The 21,434-nt window shown below is 38.7% G+C and overlaps 1 protein-coding gene across 1 annotated transcript; it reads left to right on the top strand.

The window, feature by feature from the left end:
• The first annotated feature begins 64 nt into the window (after positions 1-64).
• Positions 65-19,877, top strand: arih2 (ariadne homolog 2 (Drosophila)). Its single transcript, XM_088082411.1, has 15 exons — positions 65-220; positions 5,114-5,660; positions 7,681-7,748; positions 7,943-8,015; positions 9,769-9,910; positions 12,237-12,358; positions 12,956-13,065; positions 13,474-13,591; positions 13,843-13,893; positions 14,193-14,214; positions 14,775-14,926; positions 15,480-15,623; positions 16,216-16,284; positions 16,394-16,519; positions 18,053-19,877. Exons 2-15 carry the CDS (start codon positions 5,394-5,396, stop codon positions 18,122-18,124), a joined length of 1,536 nt encoding a protein of 511 aa, XP_087938537.1. The 5' UTR covers positions 65-220; positions 5,114-5,393; the 3' UTR covers positions 18,125-19,877.
• The last annotated feature ends 1,557 nt before the right edge of the window (positions 19,878-21,434 follow it).

Here is a 21,434-nt window from a genome sequence, read left to right as displayed (position 1 = left end):
AATGGACAGCACTAATGCACAATCTGAAGCTGCATCATGTCCAATGTGAGAGAGGAGGCTGGCATGAGAAACGCGGAAGTGACGTCATTGATAAGTACCTCTGTAACCGTCTATCTTCCGCCTACCAGCCAGGCGAACAGTGTAAATCGCTCAGTGGATTTCCCCACACAAAAACCACTGTTGGTTGTCAACGAAGGCAGAGCCGACGCTTCTCTGAGAGGTAAATCCCCCCAACTTTAACCAGTGGAAATTAATGCGACAGTTTTATGAATGTATGTGTTTACTCCCAAGCTCCGGAGGGCCTTGTTTACATCTCAATCCCCGGACTAGAGTGGGTAAGAGACGGCGGCACAGCGGGATATAACGACAAGAGGGTGGCTAACTAGCTAGCTCTTATGTTGTAAATTGTAGTTGGCGAACAAAATTTACTTTTTCTTAAAAGCTTTTTCTCGTCTGCCCTGAAAGTACCCAACAATTTAACTCGTGAAACTCGTGGGTTTTGGCATGCCGTTACTTCGCTGTTGAAAATAACTGGAAGCACGCTAGCCAAGCAGCTAATCCGGCTAACGGTAAATTGGCTAGTCGTTGACTTCACTGCTGTTTTTCATTTCTGCACCAAAGTCGGAGCGAAATGCCGATGTCCAGCAACAGCCAAGCCGTTTTTACGTTGCTTAATCTCTTCCAGAACCACTTAATTCCCATCCCCCAAGACGTGTTATCAAACCTGTGCTGAGTCGCTGTGATACATTAGCCTAGCGAGATGTGTGTCACCCAGTTGGCTGCCTATTTTTAGCCTGGACCGGCCGGAATGCGAGCAGTCGTCTGTCGCTGGGCTGGCACCGGGGCCGGCTGGCAGGCTTTCCCTGTCTAACCTTGTTTTTTGTTTTTAATCCAAGTGGATATTTGCGAAGTCACATTTGCTCCCTGATGCCAGCAAACGGGTTTGATACGATGTCTCTGTCATAATTGATACAAATAACATGTAGAAATAAGCCTAGTCAGGGCCAATGTAGTGTCAAAGTTAGTATCATCTTCAGTATACTTCCTATTCAAAGTTCTGGCTTCCTTTAACCCATGTTACAAGGTATGAGGGCACGTTTTTGTAAAAACGGTGTTCCCACGTTCATGGAAAACCTGGAGAAGTCATGGAATTTCGCATTTACATTTTTCAGGCCTGGAAAAGTCATGGAATTGGTAAATATCGTCGAAAAAAGTTCCACAGTATTCTTCTGGATATGACCTTCCCAATGTAACATCACAGCAAATGTACTTTCTATAGCTGTTGAATGGGGCAGGGGGTGGTTTAGTATCACAATAATTATACGTGGAAATATCGATACACAAATGCCAAATAATGATATTTTATTATATATATTAATAATGTTGCATCTACAAATTAAATAGATTTCGCAAATATAGCACTTTTCTAGTCTTCTGACCACTCTAAGTGTTTTTTTTACACTACATGTAGAGGCTATTATACAATGCGCCACCTGCTACTCAGTAACCTATCACACACCGATGAAACAACCATTGGGAGAAATTTGGGGTTCAGTATCTTGCCCAAAGATACTTCGACATGTTGACAGGGGGAGCCAAAGGACCGAACCGCCAACCTTCCAAGTGGTGAATGATCCACTCTACCTCTGAGCCAAAGCTGCCCCAGTTAAACTTTCAGTTGCCTACTAGAATAATACAATCAATTGCTTTAGAAAAAACTGAAGTTGACAAAGTTTTTTCTTAATTTGCAGTTGAAAAAAGGAAATAAAACACAATCTGGCCTTAATATGAAAAATCCCATGACCACCTGCAATGGTGATACTCATTGCTGTGATAAGTTTTGAACTGAAATTCTCAAAGTCTTTGGTAAGTCATAGTAATAGAACACTGTAAAAAAAAAAAAGCCTCACATTATAGGGATCTAGAAAACGATCCTCAAATTTATTACATTTTTAGACGAAAGATACACAGAGGTATGTTTGCCTTTCGTATGCTGTCATCTCAGTTCGATCACTGCTTTGCTGTTTGTGTGCTTGCAGTTATTTAATAGCAATTTAGACTGGCTTTGTTGTTCTGTTATGTGTCCAAGCTTACTTTCCAGTCTGTCACCAAATTAACCACAGTTGCATTTTGTTTTTCTCACCCCCAAGGCTCAAGCATCTTCAGCTAATCCTGTTGCCCATGTTTTAAGCCTTAACCCATGCCTTGCATCCCAAATGTGTTTATCAGATCCAAAGTGTAGTAGAATATATTTAGAATATATGAGTAAAAGCTGGTTCAAAGTAGATGCACACATGGGGGAACAGAAGTAGCGCCACAGAAAGGGATGCACTTACAGAAAAAAAGTGTATCATTTGGCAGGAATTAAGAAGAATTTTAGTTGATTAAAGCATAGAAGAGCGCAGAGTCAAATGGTGATAAGTAATGTGTAGTTGTGATCTAATCGACTGTTCAGGCTGGAACGCATCCTGGATCTAATCCAGTCGCATCCCATGGTCTTTAGATCATAGCTAACTTGTCTTCGAGCCTCAAAAGGCAATTAACAGTTTGTTAGCAGGCAACATTTTCTAGTAAATAAACAAAACTCGGGAGTTTTTTTCACTGTAGAACATTCCAACTTTGTTTATGGTGTATATATTTTTCTATCTTCCTGTAAATTGTTCTTGGAATTGTGGGAAAGTACATTGAGAGCAACTAAAAACCATAATAGAATTATGCATGTGTACACATACTGGGCCAACAAAGCTGTTTCTGATATGACATCATATGTTATAAAAGGTCAGTGGTTAAGAAGAAAAGGCAGATGGAACAGGCACAGCCAGAAGTTTAGCAACAACTGGCTGGCTGCTTAGGTAGACCTAATGCAAAATATATTATGAAAATAAATAATTTTAAGAAGAGAAAAAAATGAATAATTTCTGTTGCAAAATTACAACAGAATCTATTGCACAATCAATTTAGTTTTTTTCCTGAAAGGGAGTGTAATCTAAGGGCAAAACAGGAAGAAATTGTTGACAACCTCCACGTAGGTTTCTGAGCACCACTGTCAAAGTGTGTCATTATCAGTAGACTTACATTATTTGTTGAAAATTAGAGACACTCCAGGCTCAAGTGACTACCTTGTGATGTAGCTTTTTAAATAAGTCCAATATTAACACTACTAAGTGTTTGATAGTCATCCTGCTTTTGTTCCGAGGTTCAGTTTAAAGGAGTTGATTGAACTTTATAGGGAGTGGGTTGGCTTGGCCATAAGTAAGAGTAATGACTTACTGCACTGTTATATAAACGTTACCTTCTCTTTGAAATCAAATAGATGGAGTGAGATCAAAATGTGCTTTAAGAAATTAGGACCAAAATAATGAGGTGATATGTCATCAAAAACTCTCAAAGTTTGTGAACCACCAACTCTACTTTTCTGCATGTGTTTAGTCATTAAGATAACACATTCATTTATATGCCCATGAACAAATTTGGTTAATTCAGCAGCTACTGAACAACCTTTCAGTCAAATCATTCTCAACTGAAGAGAATGTGAATTTTGTGTATGCAAGAAATGCAAGAAATGAATGTATACAAGATAACAAGAACTCCAAAACTAAGAAAACACATTGTAGTGATGGACGGTGGACATGGCCCATAGAAGAAGTCATGTAATCAGTTCTTCTGAGTTCATTTTGTAGAATTTTGTATGTATTTGCACATTCATTTTCTGCAGTTTGTCACAGAGCATCGGCATTTTGAGTATTTTGTGTGGTTTACAGTCTTCACCTCCCCTGATGATGAAAATGATCAGTAAAAAGTACACTTCAGTATTTTCTGAATAACTTTTATTTGATGAAGATTAGTGGATGGACCTGGACATTAGAAAAACAGCAGAATTTAAAATTCAAGTGGGATCAGAATTATTCAGAGGAAATATGTAAGTTATTAGTTAGTTGGTAGACATACTGCAGTCTTCTTGAGATATTTTATGTGTTGGATACAGTCATGTGTGTACAAAGAGTCCTCGTCCACAGCCTTAACCTTCCCAGTAGTGATAACGCAGATTGCTGGGCTTCCTGTCAGTGAGCGAGCCTGTGGCTGTTCCTTTTTCCTCTTAGCAACATTTTTAGACTGTATGATTATTTGGAGATTCCCTTAACCAATGCACAACTTTTGAGTAAGTGGAAGTTGAAGTTGATGAACCTTTGCTCTCAGCAACATTAAGGATAAGTGGATGAGAAGTGTTGGGATTTATTCCATCATTAATATCACTGAAATAGTGCAGTACTATTTTGTAAATACATATTCACTTTGTCAGCTAAAGAACTAATCAATGGACAGAAAATTAATCAGTCATTTGTTCCATTTTCTCATATGTGATGATTTGCTGTATTTCTTTTTTATATGTGGTAGAAGGACTGCAAAGGGTCTGTAAATTTTGAACATTATTTTAATGGAAAGAATTTTTTTTAACACAATGTCAATATACGTATCATGCCTGTTAATGGTTTAAAGTAATTTGTGGGGGAAATAGACTTGGTTGTATGCATAGGGTTTGCAAGGGAATTTCCAAGAAAAGGCAAACTTTTTTCTTCTTTTTCTTTCTTTTACAATTTTAATATAAAAATTGTACTGGCTAGTGGTGAACTTATTTTGAGGGAAATTGCACAAAAATCACAATCTGACACTAATGAAGTCAATAGAGAGGATGTGGAGGCCGGAGAGAAAAAATACTCTTTGGATGCGTGTCAGTAATAATACATTTAAATGATAAATCTATAAAAATAATAGACATATTAATTCATGATTAAAATAATTGTTTGTTACAGCCCATGCTAGGTATATTTTTCTTAAAACAAGTGCACTTCACAACTGGCATGTACTGACCAACATGTTTCCTTATAAAAGAAAAAGATTTAGCAGAAAATATGGACTGAATGTGGGAAAGACATTTTTAATGCAATTCATAAAAAATAATAGCATAATATTAGCAGGAATAATCAACAACTTGTATCACTTACACTATGTATGTTTTTTTTCTTTTCCCCCCACTTTTTCCTTTATTGTTTTATTTCTCTCTCCTTCTCCATTTCTTGTTTATCTATTTATTCATTGCTCTCCCTCTCTTTAGTCTTTCTTACTCCTCAGATCACCCTGTAACCAGTTTTCCAAATGAGTGACGGGGAGTGTGACTTCTTCTGCTTCTTCCGCTGCTGCTGAGCGCGCTCTCTACGCGCCTCAGACGGACGGGAAGGCAGTGTGTCTCTGATCAGTGACACAAGCAGGTGGAGAGGGCTGCTGGGGAGAAACAGGGTGGTGGAGCTTCAAACGAGCCATTTCAACCAATACCACTTGGATCCGACAGGTAGGCAGACCGTCTACCTGTCCGGGTGTTTGATTCAATCGACTGGATGTCTGTGGACATGAACAGCCAGGCGTCGGACAGCAACGAGGAAGACTTCGGGGTGAACTCTGAAGAAGAGGAAGATGAAGACGATGGAGGAGAAGAGGAAGATCAGGGCGACATTGCAGGCTACTACGAGGGTGTGGCCAGTGATGTGGAGCAACAGGGCGCTGACTCCTTTGACCCAGAGGAGTACCTGTTCACCTGTCTGACGTACAAAGAGAGTCAGAGGGTGCTCACAGAGGAGGTTAACACTGTGGCTGCTGCACTAAAGGTGAGCTCTGTCGCGGGCTTGGTTGTGTGATGCTGCTCTGTCATAATCCTGAGAAGAAGATAAAATGTTCTAATCATAGTATTCGCAAAAGCAGGGTCTAAAGTTAGCACTTGGCATTAACAATGATAAAATGTGTCTTTTAAAATCTGATAAATTAGAAGGGTCTGTCACATTTAGTTCATAACCTTTTAGATAGACCTTGCTTTCAAACTTTGTCCTTACAGGTCACAGCACACTATATGACTGTAAGCAAAGCAGGTCGAAGCAAAAAAAAAAGCTTTTCGCTTTTCATTGTATGAAAGGGAATCAAGGACTGTGTTGATGTAATTTTTGCATGGTAAAAATGGTGCCAAGCGAAGCCCTGTTACTTTGATTGGCGCGGTTCAATGCAATATGAAAAAGTATGGAATGGGTTGGTGAAGTGATGTTTTTATCAAAATAATGAGACTGTTACAGTGAGTATACTCTCACAACAGGCAAATTGTAATCTCAGTCTGAGAGTTTGCTTTGTTCTGAGTGCACACATTTACATTAAGGCATTATTATAGCAAGACTGAAGGAGGCTGAGTAACTGTGAGGTTAAATATATCATGTCGAACATGACCTTTCATACCTAAAGTATGCCCTTTTCACAGAAGACATGTTGAATTGTTACAGTAGGAAAAGCACAGGTGTAAATATTAAAATGAATGATGGCTGAATTCCATTTAGCTGGTCTAATTTCAGGGTGCTTTATTGTTGTGCATGTCAACTCATTGACTGTCATGGGACATATAAACAAAGCAGAGCCATCATTAAAGTTGTCAGTAACACCTGTTCTTGTCCTACTTGTGAGTAGTTGACTACTAGTAGTTGAAACCTGTGAGTAGTGACTAAAGGGAACTACAAATTTGGACATTTGTTCATTATTGAGCAAGCACACAGCTAAAAAAAAAAAAACTGCTTGTTTTTGCCACTGACCGCATCAGGTAAGCGTCTGACAGCATTATAGAAAGGATCCCCACAGAGTTAGACCTTTTTGTAAAAGAGTAAGATCCTATTTACCGTATTTATGAGGGCAACTTTGCTGAGTCTGCTTGCAGTAGCACCTTACTTCACACTTGTACACAATTATTCATAATCACACCTTAGAGCTGCACAGCACAACAACAGTCCTCTGTCAGCGGCACTGAGCAGCTCCCAGGGGATGAGTTGTGTGTTTCTCGATGGCAGTAGGTAAAAGAAGAGAGTCAGTTTACTGGATTTGAGTCGCTTACTAATGTGAGTCCTAGATGTCTGGCCTTTAGTGCTAGATGACATCTTCCTTATGGTGTTATCTACCCACTTCATCTAATATTCACTGTGCAATAACAGAATACATCATGTCATTAGCACGGGAACTACATGTCAGTTCTCAAGGCTGATAATTCAGCGAGAAAAAGAGGTGTTAATGGAGTCTGTTTTGTTTTGAAACTGTGTCTTGTATGAAATACAATATTTATTATAGACAAAGCTATACCCACTATTTGTTTCATTGATTGCAGAATTTTGTAATCTATATGATATATAATCTATATGATCGTGATATGATCGTGGTCCAAAGTGTTGTCTTTAAACAGCTTATTTTGTCTTGCCAGTTACTTAAAAAGCAAAAGGTATTAAATTTACAACAGCATTAAACCAAAGTAAAGCAAATCTTTATATTTGAGAAGCTGTTTTTAACAAACAGGCATTTTAGGTTTTTACTCAGTTATACATATTATCATTGATACATTTTGTCATGGTTGTATGTAAACAAGTTCTTGTTAAGAAGGAAAAATGAAACCTGGTGTTATCAGTGTTAACAGCAAGGTCAGAATCATGAAGCATCTTCCTCTCATGAAGGAAGTCAGAGTAACATCTATGACAAACGGGCGAACTGAGAATGTGAGAGCTGTGCATCATTTATAGATTAGCAGACGTTCAAAGCAGCCAGGTCACTCCTTTGTCAATGAAGCACAATTTCAGCTATCTGTCTCTTTTCTGTCTCCTTTTCTCTCAGGTGTTACCAGCAGTAGCAAAACTGATCCTGGTGCATCTTCACTGGCAGGTTTCACAAATACTGGACAGGTTTGTTTCTTCTGCTGCTTCCCCACCACAGCCTTTTTTTATTTTCATTCCGGCAGTTTTTGTTTTTCATCACCTTCTCTGCTTTTTCAGCCTCTCCTTTTCCCCTTTATTCATCACTGTCAATGATTTCGCCTTCATTTTTTTCTCTCTTCCTCTAATTCATCTGACCTTGTCTCTCTCGATGTTTCCCACAGATATAAGTCCAACTCGTCTCTGCTGTTGTCAGACGCTTTGGTCCAGCCCAGCAGCACCTGCAGATCAGTCACTGTGAGTAACAAGCCATATGCTTTGTTTTTACGTTTTTATTCAGATTTTTTTTATATCGTTCATACCTCGCGGCCCAGCTAAGAATTAACATAAAACAGTTTATTGGTTACCAGTGTGGTTCTTGCAGCATTCATTCCGCCTTTGTATGGCCACTTCCTTGAATTAATGCTTTTAGGCCTTACACATGCTTTGACAAACACTGTGTAAAAGCCATTATAAAGACATACAACTCTTGACAACATCGTACACTGTGGGTAACTGAAGCCACTGATTCATCACTACACCTACTTTCACAGCAAAGTAACTTGAAAATATCTGGTTACAATAATGCATAAGATAATCCCCTAGTTGTAAAAGAAACTCAGCTGATTGATTCACTGATTGACAAAAAAAAATAGATGGCAATCTTAGCAATTGATTAGCCGCTTAAAGGGTAACTTCGATATTTTTCAACCTAGACCATATTTTCCCATGTTTGTTTTCAAAGTGACTAATGGGAACCACAAATTTAGAAATGTGTCCAGTATTCAGCAAGTGTACAGCATGTGTACAGCAGCTGGCAGCTGCAAAACAGGCTGCAATGTAACCACTCGGGGCATGTTTACTTGTTAATTTCATTGACTAAAAGTGTTTGTTTTTGTCACTGACAGGGTCATGTTGTTACTTTAAGTGTCTGACAGCATTATGGAAATGATCCTCACGGATACACAAATTTTTGCTTGAGAGTAAGATTTTTTGTATCTAATCAGAAACTGCCCTGAAATTGCAATCTGAAATCCCACCAGACTCCAAATAAACAGTAATTTCAGCATGTATATAGAAGAAGCATATTTTCACATCTAACTGGATGAATTAAGAGTTTGTTTTAGCCAAGCCATAGTTGCAAATTGTACAAACAACAGAAAGACCAAGATGGCTTTTGTAAGTACTTTGTTTTTGTTTACCTTGAATGAAGTGTATTTTCCGATGATCAAAATTAATGTTTATTTAAATGGAGTCTGGTTGGTTTGGTGACTGAGATTTAAGGGTGGTTTCTGGTTAAACAAAAAGGATCTAAGGCTTAAACAAAAAGCTGGACCTCTGTACTGATCCTTTCCATACGATGTCAGACACTGATAATAACAATCTGAGCCTGTCAGTGGCTAAAAGAAACACTTTTAGTGGATGTAAATTGACGGTGTGAACGTAGCCCGAATGGCAGTGGTCTTACTTGATACTGAACAAATTTCAAAAATTGTTCCTGTTAGTCAATCAGTAATGAAAACATAGGGATTAAGTGGAAAAACACAGAACCCTACCTTTAAAGTCGTTTACAACAAAAATGTCCGAAACATTACATCAACACTACAACGCCTAAAACAGGACACTTTGCTGCTGGACTCAGTTTCTTATAATTAGAATTGACGAATGTCATTGTAGGCAGACAAAAAAAGCAGTTATTTTTAATACATCACCATGGTAACATGAGATGGCAATATAGCATTATTTTTTATAGTTTTCATACTAAGCAATCTGATGATTTAATAGTATAAAAAAGGTGGATTAATCTGTGGCAACACTTGTGGCACTTTTTTGTACTCAGGCTTACAGTGAAATTCAGAGCAGTTGTGTGATCAGTTATATCAAACAAATCTGGTTTTAGCTGTTTGATTCTTTTTCAGCATGTCAAACATATTTTTGTAAGAAGCCCTCTTACTAGCTGTTGGTTTGTTTTTGACAGTTTGTTCATGATTTCTGTGTTTGTGTGTTTCAGGCCCCTCAGTCCCTCCAGTGTGGTGTTTGTCTACAGGTTGTACGGAGAGACTCCCTGCTGGCGCTGCCCTGCCAGCACTCCTTCTGCAAAGCATGCTGGGAGCAGCACTGCACTGTCCTGGTCAAAGATGGCATGGGAGTGGGTGAGCAGTGAGTGTGTGTGTGTGTGTGTGTGTTTGTGTTTGTGTGTGTGTTTGTGTGTGTTTGTGTTTGTGTGTGTGTGTGTGTGTGTGTGTGTGTGTGTTTGTGTTTGTGTTTGTGTGTGTGTGTCTGTGTGTCTGTGTGTGTGTTTGTGTGTTTGTGTGCACATGTGCGCGTAGTCATCAAAGCTGGTATTAGAGTGGGTGAGTCAGTCACTTTGTTTGCCGTAAGCTCCCAAGTGTCTGTTTATGTATGTGTATGTCTGTTCCTGTATTTATGGGCTGGTGTGGGTTTGTCCGCTCAGAGTTTCATCACAGCTTTGGCCTCTGATCCTTTTGGAAGCTTTATTTCAGTGTATGCTTTCTTGCCAGGCCAGCAGGGTTTGTACGTTAAGTTTAACAAGGTGTGCTGTATCAGTCACTAAATGATGCTGTTTTTAATGACAGAAAACACTTTAGATCCTAGCTGGATGTTTGTGCACAGGTCTATGTTTATTTACGCGCGTGTGTGTGTGTGTATGTAAAATCGAAGAGTGACTAGTGGCTTTGAAGATAAGGAATGTGTAATATGAGTCTTTGATGACTCCGATCTGGTGTAAAATGTACCTGGCTGGCATCCTCCTACCTATGATTACAAGTGTGTGTGTGTGTGTGTGTGTGTGTGTGTGTGTGTGTGTGTGTGTGTGTGTGTGTGTGTGTGTGTGTGTGTGTGTGTGTATTTGAGAGGGAAAGTGTGCTTATGTCAGCAGGAGAGCAGATGGAAGTGTGGGTGTGTACACGGATCAGTTTGTACAGTATACTGTACGTGTGGTAAAGTGCATACAGTTTACCAGACTCCCTGTCCTCAAGTTGTGAGTGCGTGGGAGCACAAGTGCTTTTGTATGAGATTGTGTATGTGTGATCATATTTGTGTGTCCCAGCGCTACTTTCGACTGGTCTCTCAGATAAAGTCGCTCCGCATATCCGAGTCCTTCTGAGCCCGATAAGTGTTTCTGTCTCTATGAAGGACGCGTCAATGATGAAAGAGACTCTGATCTAGTTTCTGGGTCACTGTAACACTAGAAACCAGCCTGCTTAAACCAAACCCAACTGGGGGAACTTTGTTAGTCACAGACCAAATAAAATGATGGGTGCTATTTATTGGTATATAAAATACATAAACAGCAGTTGCAGCCTTTGAAGGGCAGTGTGTGTACATTAGGGATGCACCCATTTATTGTCTGAACATCAGTATTAGCTGATAGTGACCTTTTTGACTGCCATCAGTCTATCAGCAGATAAAATGACATTCACTGGTAGGAGTGGATGTTTTTTTTGTTTAAAAGATGGGCTTGAGACTAACAGCGTCCCATTGTCCCGGGGACAATAGAAAACACGCTTGGAATGAACAGAGATCTTACTGTGGAAGTTTTTAAGATAAATGCAGTAAACTCATCATTGACTTGTCAGAGGATGCACCCTTTTTTTCGTAGACAATGCTACATTGTGAACAACAGATCTGTGTTGAAATCAGCTTGAAGAGAGCTAGTTAAAATTAGCTGTTCGCAGCTGGTAGCCAGAGATTGCAATGAGTTACATTATGATGCATTCAAGCTTTATTCAGTAAAAATGAGTCTTCTGCAAAGGTAAATTATAGCGCTTTGATTTCCAACCATTTTTAGGTGTAAATTCACATCTTCTCAGCAGAAGAGAGAAGATAATGTTGTCTCAGAGCCTTATAGTGTCTCTGCCTCTGTCGCTATGCAGAAGCTTGTACCAAAGAGTGGTGTGAAATTCAAGAGCACTCACTCCGCTTCAAAATCTGGGGACTAAAACGCCCCCAGAAGTAAATTGCACAGCACACTGATGAATAAAAAAACAAGACAAAACAACTGCTTGACTTGAAGCAATCTTAGTTAACTAAGGGGTCTCTAACTGATGATTTAGAATATTCAACTTTTCGGGGGCAGCCCTGGTTTTCACATCAATTTACAATAGATATTAGAGAGAAAATTATAATGTATCATACATAATATTAGGCTTTTGAAGCAGTTTTTTTAAGATGTCTGTCATGTGACAGGAGATTATATTAGAGTTTGTTTCATGATTTTTTATGATTGTATTTGTGCTCATTTAAAGGTGGTGTAATGAAGGTCTCAATGACTTTAAAACAGCTATTTTTTTATAATGATGATTTCTTTGCTTCCCTGCACAAAAGGTGGAATAAATAACAACAGCAACAAAAACATAACTATCGGCCCAGAATTTCACAATCAGTCCATCTCTGATGTACATGTAGTCTTTCTAAGTGATTCAGCATTCTTCATAATGAATTTATGTGTTTGTTCAGGTATCTCATGTATGGCTCAGGACTGTTCCCTTCAGGTGCCAGAAGACTTTGTCCTGCCACTGCTGCCTGGAGAGGAGCTGAAGGACAAATACAGACGCTACCTCTTCAGAGACTACGTTGAGGTGTGTATGTCCGTCTGTGTTTGCTGAACCTGTTTGCTCAGATGCTTCATCGAGGTCTAAATGTACAGCAAATGAGACGTCAGAGGCATGTGGAAAGGAAGTGAAAAGGAGAGAAAAACTCAGTAAAGTGAATCTTAGAATTTCCTTCAAACAACATTAAACCTAAATCCTCCTTTTCGCAGTTTTATCACTGTTCACAGTCTGTCTCACCAGTTGGGTGTATATCTTGATAAATTTTAGCAAATTCTGATATATCAAATTAAACAATTGTGTTTTCTTAAATGATAATTCACCCTAAATTACAAAACAAATGACTTTTATTCATCCAGGTTGTGAGATTTCTGCCTAAAATTGTGGTGTTAATAATTTTGGAAAAATTACATTTTAACACACCTCTTTCCAGAATCAATCTCCCTGGTACTATGGATAATCCACATATTGGGTTTTAATTGTCCCTTAATAAACTCACCTCACTACTAAAACTCATCCAGGGCAACTTTAAGCATGTTTCATCCAGGAACTGATAATCATCATGATCATTACCACTATGCGGGCATCTGTTCATTCTTTTTGTTCTACTAAACTTCTGTCCTGCAGAGTCACTTCCAGTTGCAGTTGTGTCCAGGTGCAGACTGTCCCATTGTCATCAAGGTGCAGGAGCCCCGGGCACGCAGGGTGCAGTGTAGCCGTTGCAGTGAAGTCTTCTGGTAGGATACACACACACACACACACACACACACACACACACACACACAAAGAGCTCACTGATTTCATCCACACTCTTAACAGTTTCACAAAAACTACAGTAATAATTAGTTTTATAGTTACAGTTAGGTTTTGGCGGAGTCTGTTGTTTTATACCGTCCTTTTTTTGAAATTTTAAAACTCTAATATAAAATATTTTTGTGATTTTATTTTGTGTGTCCTTGGGGTTTAGTTTTTATATGAACCGTTACAGGTTTCTATGACACCCTCATACATACTTTATATATATCTTATTTCATATGATTTGTGTTTGTGTCTGAAATATAGAAACTAATCATGTTCTTTATGTCAGAATCACTCTAGAATTTGTCTTGACTTCTGTACTTTGTGTCCCTCTTCTTCCGTTGCAGTTTTAAATGCCGTCAGATGTACCACGCACCCACAGACTGTGCAACAATCCGGAAATGGCTGACCAAATGTGCAGATGATTCGGAGACAGCTAACTATATCAGTGCACACACTAAAGATGTATGATGGAGCTATATGTAAACACAAACATGCATACAGTCATTCACATACACATGCATTGGTTTGTCAACATAATTGCACACATACTGTAGTTTTGCCAATTTGGACACAGATGATCAGGACTGACACAGATTCGCAGTTTGAAACAGCTAAAGTACACATATCTCTTTTTATCAGTAATACATTGTGTAACTAGTCAGTTACCCCTGTTTGATCATATGTGTGTGTGTGTGTGTGTATTTCTCTTCTAGTGTCCTAAGTGCAATATCTGCATTGAGAAAAATGGAGGGTGCAATCACATGGTGAGTCAGAGATGAAAATCTCTCCCAGAACACAGGAAATGCTAAAAATACAAATTCGTAGAGCTGAGGTCTTCAACTTAAATAGTTTGGCACTTGCTTAAATCACTTAAGATCAGATATGTTATTTGTTGTGTGCTTATTTTTTCAAAGACTTTCTAAGCCATATGTATGATAAAGCAGTTGGGTCAAACCAAGCACTAAATGGTTCTGTGTGAAAACATTTACCTGACTTGCATATTTGTTTTGTTGGGCTTCTGGTTCACTTATTTGACTTCCTCCTATGTCTTTGTTTGTTTCAGCAATGCTCCAAGTGCAAACACGGTAAGTATTATGTTCCACAGTTTCACACCTTCAGTAGGATCCATCGGAGCATGAACTCACTGTTTTGGGAGGCCCTCTGCATCCACCTAGTGGCATGATGTGTCCCACAAAAAGTGGCCATCAGCCATAATTATGAGACAAGATGGAGTAATTGTTCAAGAACTTCTAAGTAAAAGTAGATGCTGGGTTAGAGTAAAAGTTTTTGTTTACCTTCTTTATTACACCTTTTGGCAAGTGGTGATGCCTGATATTCTTAAAGGAGCATGTGGTGTGTGAAGTAGTTTCTCATTTTGTGTCCACTGTAACACCAGTTTGTCCTGTAACTTTGCAGCTTCTTCTTTATCAATTATATTGTTTCATATAGATAAGGGATGTGGTTAACAGTGTTAAGTCATCTGCAGAAACAAAAAATATAATAACCACAGCCAAGATTAGCCAGTTTAGACTGGCTTTAGTTAAATAAACACAGCTGACCCTACAGGTATCTCTTATTGTGTAATACGTGTGTATACATAACATACATTTTTATACATAAAAATGTATTTTCTGTCTCCTGAAAGACTTCTGCTGGATGTGTCTTGGTGACTGGAAGACTCACGGCAGTGAATACTATGAGTGCAGTCGCTACAAAGAAAACCCTGATATAGTCAACCAGAGCCAGCAGGCTCAGGCCAGAGAGGCCCTCAAGAAATACCTCTTCTACTTTGAGAGGGTGAGTTTGTGTTTTTTGTTTTTTTTAATCTTCATTTAAATTTTGCTTCAAAAACATAAAATAAAAAAATATCAAGAGGAAAAAAGCTTAAAAATAAAGGGTTAAAAGTTTTCTGACTTTCTATATCCTCTTTCTGGATTTACAAGTACAAATCATTTCTATCTTTTTCTTTTGGCATTGTATCGACCCTAAGCCAGAGGCTGGTCATGAAATCTTTTTTTGGGATGTGAAGTTTTTTTTTTGTTATTGTTTTACTTGTTGGACACATTAAAGATTTTGAAAAGTTTTCAAGGACATTTCCAATCAAACATCCATCCTGGTTGCAGCCAGGTATACAAACTAATTCATTACTAATTATCATTAAAATAATAATAATAATGATAATAATAATGCAACAATATTTGTCAGAAAAGCCATTCTTGGGACAGAAATATCACTGTACACTGTTTTAGGCTTGTTAACAAATTTCAGTCCAGCATACCTCTAGAGCTACAGCAGTTACATTTGATCCGTATTTCATTCTTTTTATTTATTGTGATCTTTACCCCACCAGTGGGAGAATCACAACAAGTCTCTGCAGTTGGAGGCTCAGACATACCAGAGGATCCAGGAGAAGATCCAGGAGAGAGTGATGAACAACCTGGGAACCTGGATTGACTGGCAGTACCTGCATAACGCTGCAAAGCTACTGGCCAAGGTACTCTTAACACTGAACTGCAACTTAATGTGTGTTCTGGATGTCTGGATGTGAGGAAGAGGATGTGAGAGTGAGATGGACACAAGGACAGGTGCATGGAACACAAAAAATATCAAATCATGGTTTTTTTTTTTTGTTGTTGTGGGATTTATTCAGAAAACAGTGCATACACTTGAATTATTAAATAAGTTACTTGACAAATTTATTTAAATGTATTTCAAAAACATCTGTCAAGAGTGGAAAAGAAGTGAGCAGTGAGCTTGACCTTGCTAACGTTTTCACACTCATAACAAAGTGTTACAAAATGTCACCATTCATCAGTGCTCTTGGAAGGAATTTGGATCCCTGGAGTGAAAACATTTGTTTATCAGGATTAAAAGAAAAGAAAAGAAAAGAAAATCTGTCCTGTATTTTTCATCTGTCATGATTTCCTCTAAGGTTTAATATTACTTGTTTAGTCTCTGGTGGATCTGTGCCAGCAAAAGATAGAATCAGTGGAAGATCATGTTTCCCATGGTGCCTTTGTTAATTTTGATAGTTTGGCATTAAGTTAACATTTTCCTAATTTTGTGTCTTGTCTTTATGTTTCCAGTGTCGCTACACACTGCAGTATACATACCCTTACGCCTATTACATGGAGTCTGGCCCACGCAAGAAACTGGTGAGCAATGAACTCCTTCTGTCCTTTACCTCAGAACACACATTGTAAAATAATGTAGTAACTATATAAAAGATACTAACTAACACACTTTTTTGTCTGCCCTCTGCAGTTTGAGTACCAGCAGGCCCAGCTGGAAGCAGAAATAGAAAACCTGTCATGGAAGGTGGAGCGGGCTGACACCTATGAGAGGGGAGTGGTAGGAGGCGAGGGGGAGCTCAGCGCCAGTGATAGAGGGGTAAGAGCTATTAAATTGATTGTTGTGATATTTGATAATAATCTGTAAAATTTTTAGTGATCCTCTGACTGTTCGTCTAGCACCATCGTTAGGCCGAAGATTTAATTATCTTCTCAGATGTAAGTCTGCAGGGGATCGTGAATTTTGGTCATGGACGTATGTGAGTGTGTCTGTATCAGTATTGTATGCAATGCATAATTGCAACAGCATCAATACCAACAGTGCTGTCTTCGCCTCCTCATTGACACATAACTACACACAGCACCGCTGTAGGCACACAGACCCTCTCCTCACCAGCAGCTGAATAGCTGTATGCACAAACACCGTTAGCTGGGCTGTGTCGCCAGCATAAAACTAACTTAATATGGCATGTGCTGCTGATTAGAGCTCTCAACGGCCCAACAAATTACATTCGAACATCCCTGACCCGTGTGAGTTGAAGTCCAAATCTGGTGCGTCTAAGATCGTCACATAAATACTGAGCCTGAGCAAGCCTGACCAGATAAGCTCCCTGCTCTGGCTCGAAAGAAAGACATAGCCCAGCACGAGGCCTAGGCGCTCCCAATGCAGGACGCTCACTTTTTAATCATGTAGTGATGCCTGCTTTCCCATAATGCCCAGTGCTGGACTGAGTAGCTTGTAGGTGGCATTAAATTAGCTGTTTCATGTTACACAAATATCAAGTCTCTTTTTGTTGTTGTTAATAATATGTCTGTTTACAACACAGTGGTTTATGTTGGTTATTCTCATCTTTGTATTTGTTTAAAGTTTACACCATTAGTTAGTTAGCTGTTACATTTCATGACTCCAACTGCACTTTTTTTTCAGTACTTTGTACATTTTGATATAACTCAACAGCATTAGTTTATCAATGTCAGGATGGTCTTCTCTTCTTGTCTATCTGAGTTCATTATCATAAATGCATTTAACTGCTATCTTGCTGCCTGAATCCTACCTGATCCTGTCAATGCAATTGGCGATGAGAAAAATAACATTTTTGTTATTCTATCACTAACTTTACTGTAAGGGAGTCTTCCAGGGAGAATTCCATCAGGCGCAGCTGCACAGCGTGCTGTTGCAGTTGTCTGTGGCGACTGCTTGGCAGCGATCTGTGCTCTACTGAGTGCACTTCAGTTTGTCAAGTGCTTTGGAATACAAATTAATATCTGCAAAACTGATGTTCCTATCAGCCTTAGCTGCACTTTTTTTTTTTTTAGAGCTAATAGACATTTTGGCAAGCTGACACACTAAACCAAGATGTTCAACTTAGTAAACATCCCAGCAAAATATCAGTATTTTAACATTGCTATTGTGAGCATTTAAGCATGCTGAGATTAACATTTAGCTCTAAGAAGTGCTGTGTACCTGACTATAGACTCTTAATTTGTTTCTTTAATAAGTGATGAATTGATAAAAAAAAAAAAAGCACTGAGGGATCAAATCTCTTTTTCGTTTGGTCCATGTTTTCTTGTGGAAGTGCCTTTAACAGTAATACCTTCCTGTTTTGTTTTGTTTTTCTGTTTATTTTTACAGGATCTGGAGAATCAGATGCACATTGCTGAGCAGAGGCGACGCACGCTGCTGAAGGATTTCCATGACACCTGAAGCTCCATCGCGACTGCAAAGCACCAGCATCTCCCTCCCTCCTTACTTCTTTCCTTGCCTCCCACTTTTGCTTTCTTCCATGAACATGCCTCGGTGCAGTCATACTGACCCCACCTTTTGCTTCTCTTTGCTCGCTCATTCGCTTCTTTCTTTCTGTGTCTCCTTCCTCTCACTCCCATAATGCTGCAGGGTCAGAGAATGGCACGATTGTATCTCCCCTTCCTCTTCTTTTCATCCTCACCTCATTTAAATGTTTTTGGCTCAGAGCATCACATTCACCGTGGTTACACTTGTCGCAGCTTTCCAGATCTGATCAGGTCACATTTTCAGGTCCTGTCATGTGTCTGGATTCGGTGGGTAGCACTGTTATTCTTCAGCATTATTCCTGTGATATTGGCATAATCATCAGAGACAAAAGGTCAAATGATGGAGAAGCTTCTTTTAATTATACAAGAAAGATGCAAGAGATGAGATACAGTTTCTTTAAGGTGACTGTGCTGATTGTGGCACTGTTATAAGGTGGTTTGACATAGACCGTAATGACTAGGGGACCCTTGTAGACAGTCGTACCTGTAGTACTCACTGGATCGATGTGATCACGTGCAAAGTTGATTTTTCATATACCTTCTCCAAGCTGCAAAATGTTGACTGACATAGATGGATAAGAAATTAATAACAGCAGAGATGATGAAGTAGTTGCGGAAAGTTTAATGGAAGATGCGGCCTGCTAGTGAACTCTACTCTTACCTCTGGATGAAACGTCCATGTCACTTCCCTGGCTTTGTTTTGAACAAGCTTTATTACCAACCAGGACAGGTGCAGCTTCACAGACCAGTTGAAGAATTCTCAATGGCAAATTACGGAGACCTTTCATTGAAAAGGTACTTTTTTATATATAAATTCTGCCATTAATGTGTGTACGGTGTGTTTACTGTGGAAAAATGGTGATTTCACAGTTCTATATACTCCTTGAAATAAACAAAATACAGTATTTTCCTACGTATGATGCATGTTCGTGTAAACAAAGTACTAAAGAATAAGATGAATGTGTGTTTAAATGACAGCTTTTCTAGATTTTGTTGCCAGTGTTTCACAATAAACACACCTTTCCCCTTTGTTAGTTTGTGATAGTTGCTAACTTGACCTACTGCAGCCACTAAAGCCAGCACATCGCTGCTAGTCATTATGGTCAACGTAAAACTACTGAGTTTCATTCTTGTGTCTTAAAATTCTCATACTGATGTTGCTTTTTTTGTGTTCAGCTAGTATAGATCCAAATTGGTGTGAGCCAGACCTTCTCCATAAAAATCTTAACATCTCTCCTCCACTGATCAGATAATGAAGTAATTCTGAGGCAACAAGTGTAATCTCAGCCATTTACGCACACTACAGCACCCACCGACATCAACAAAGCATTTGCATGTACATACCATGCACACATCGACACACTCATGCTCAAACACTCCGCTGCAGAAAATAAACGTTAACAGTTCATTTGTTTCCTTTCCACCATCTTGTGCTCTCTTTTCTTTCTTTACACTCATCCCCTCACATCTTTATTTTGCTCTTTATTTTCTCTTCTCTTCCTGCTCACATTGTTCACTTTTCTTCTGGAAAATGGCTGTTGATAGTTAGATCGTTTAAAAAAAAATGGGGGGAAAAAAACACAAAAATACAAAAAAAATTGTTGTAATTTTCAACGGTTGTACATTAATACAGAAATAGAGTTACTGAGAGAGTTTTTAAAACCGGACCCTGTCTCTCGTGTGTTCATTACAGACGCACATGCACATACACAAACAGGATTTATCTCTTTAGACTGAATTTTACCTAAGTTTAAATCAGTAGGAGTCAAGTAAAAACAAAATGTTCCAAAAATGTAATTAGGTCTTTGTCTTACGCGCTGGTTTTTACCATAGTACAAGACAAAATGTGAATTAACCATTCAGGGAAATGCAGGGAAAGATTTCTTACTCCTTTAAAGGTATACTATTCGGGATTGTCAGTTACTGTTTGTAAAAACACTCGCCAGCAAAAGTAAAAATAAAGCCAACTCCAGATTCACTCTTGTTTGGCCCGTTAACGTCCTGACTACAGAACAAAGGTAGAAAAAACAGGCAGAGAGCAGAGTCTCTGCCGATAAACTCACCACCACGCATTGAGGGAGGGTTAATTAATGATCCTGAAGAATTATTAGAAAAATTCTGCGTCATTTTTAGTTTAGTTTTTTTTTAAATAGCATCTTCAAACAACAAAACAACCTAGTGACCTTATTTTTTGCATAATAAACTAACTTTTGGAGAGAAAAAAAAGCTGCTGAGATGCACAAATACAGCCTTATTTTTGTAGACAGTGGCAGACATATTGGTCATAATGAGCTTCATTTAAATGATTTGATGCTTTAATTACCTTAATCACTGCAGCAGTATAACGATGGTATGGGGCCACACTCTTAGGAGGACCCATGCTACACTAAACCACTGTTTCAAACATAGTCTCTATTGTGGTTATATACTGATTAGGTGAAAATGTGTTTATTGAAGAGGCACTACACACTTAAAATGTGTTTTGAGCTCTAAACTAAATGATATGACTATATGGTGATGAAACACATCAGCGCTGGTGTTAATATTTACATTTTTGACCAAATCTATATTAAAAAAAAGAAATTCTGCATTTCATGAGTTACAAATGTTTTAAATCAGCCCTGAACCTCGCAAAGCGAATGCTGACATTCAGAGTTGACAAATTTGGACTTATCTACATCATGAAATTAAAGATTAACGCCCTCTAGTATTTCAAATCATTTATTTGAAAATAAATTATTCCGATTCATTTGAAATAATAATTCATTCTAAAACTCCCTCTCCCCCACTGAAACAATTAGTGCCCCTGACTATTAGTAGCTTAAACTGAAGCCCATCTTTTTTTGTCCATGAGAGCTGCCATGGCTTGTCCATATTGAGGAGCCTATAAGAACATTCTGATCAAAGATGCATATAGGCAGTCTCACTTACTTTCTAAATATAGATACAGGCGTGACAGGGCGAGGGCCAATAGAAGAATTGACAGTTTACATAGTAGTAAGGATTTCTGAGGATAAGATGGGTCTTAGGTAGACACCGCCATGAGCTGAAGGATTCCTATTGTATTAGAGGGACATAATTTTTCTTTTATATGTAAGTTAAGAGAAGACAAGCAGTCGGGATATTTTTCTGTAATGAGGCCCTAGCCCTCTATTGTAAGCACTCAAAGTACCATTTAATTGGTTTTATTTGGACTTCAGATCTATGTTTGCCCTCACACTGCA

The sequence above is a fragment of the Plectropomus leopardus genome, chromosome 9 (genome assembly GCF_026936395.1).
Source record: "Plectropomus leopardus strain MGB_pleo_1.0 chromosome 9, ASM2693639v1, whole genome shotgun sequence".
Lineage (NCBI taxonomy): Eukaryota > Metazoa > Chordata > Actinopteri > Perciformes > Serranidae > Plectropomus > Plectropomus leopardus.
The sequence above is the reverse complement of the archived record's forward strand: the minus strand, read 5'-3'. Positions and strand labels throughout refer to the sequence as shown.

What these genes read in the sequence shown, in the direction of transcription:
- arih2 (XM_088082411.1), top strand. Translation starts at nt 5,394, where the DNA reads ATGTCTGTGGACATGAACAGCCAGGCGTCGGACAGCAACGAGGAAGAC. An exon ending in TCTTCAGAGACTACGTTGAG is followed by an intron (nt 12,359 to 12,955) that starts GTGTGTATGTCC and finishes TCTGTCCTGCAG; the next exon opens with AGTCACTTCCAGTTGCAGTT. An exon ending in CTGGCCCACGCAAGAAACTG is followed by an intron (nt 16,285 to 16,393) that starts GTGAGCAATGAA and finishes TGCCCTCTGCAG; the next exon opens with TTTGAGTACCAGCAGGCCCA.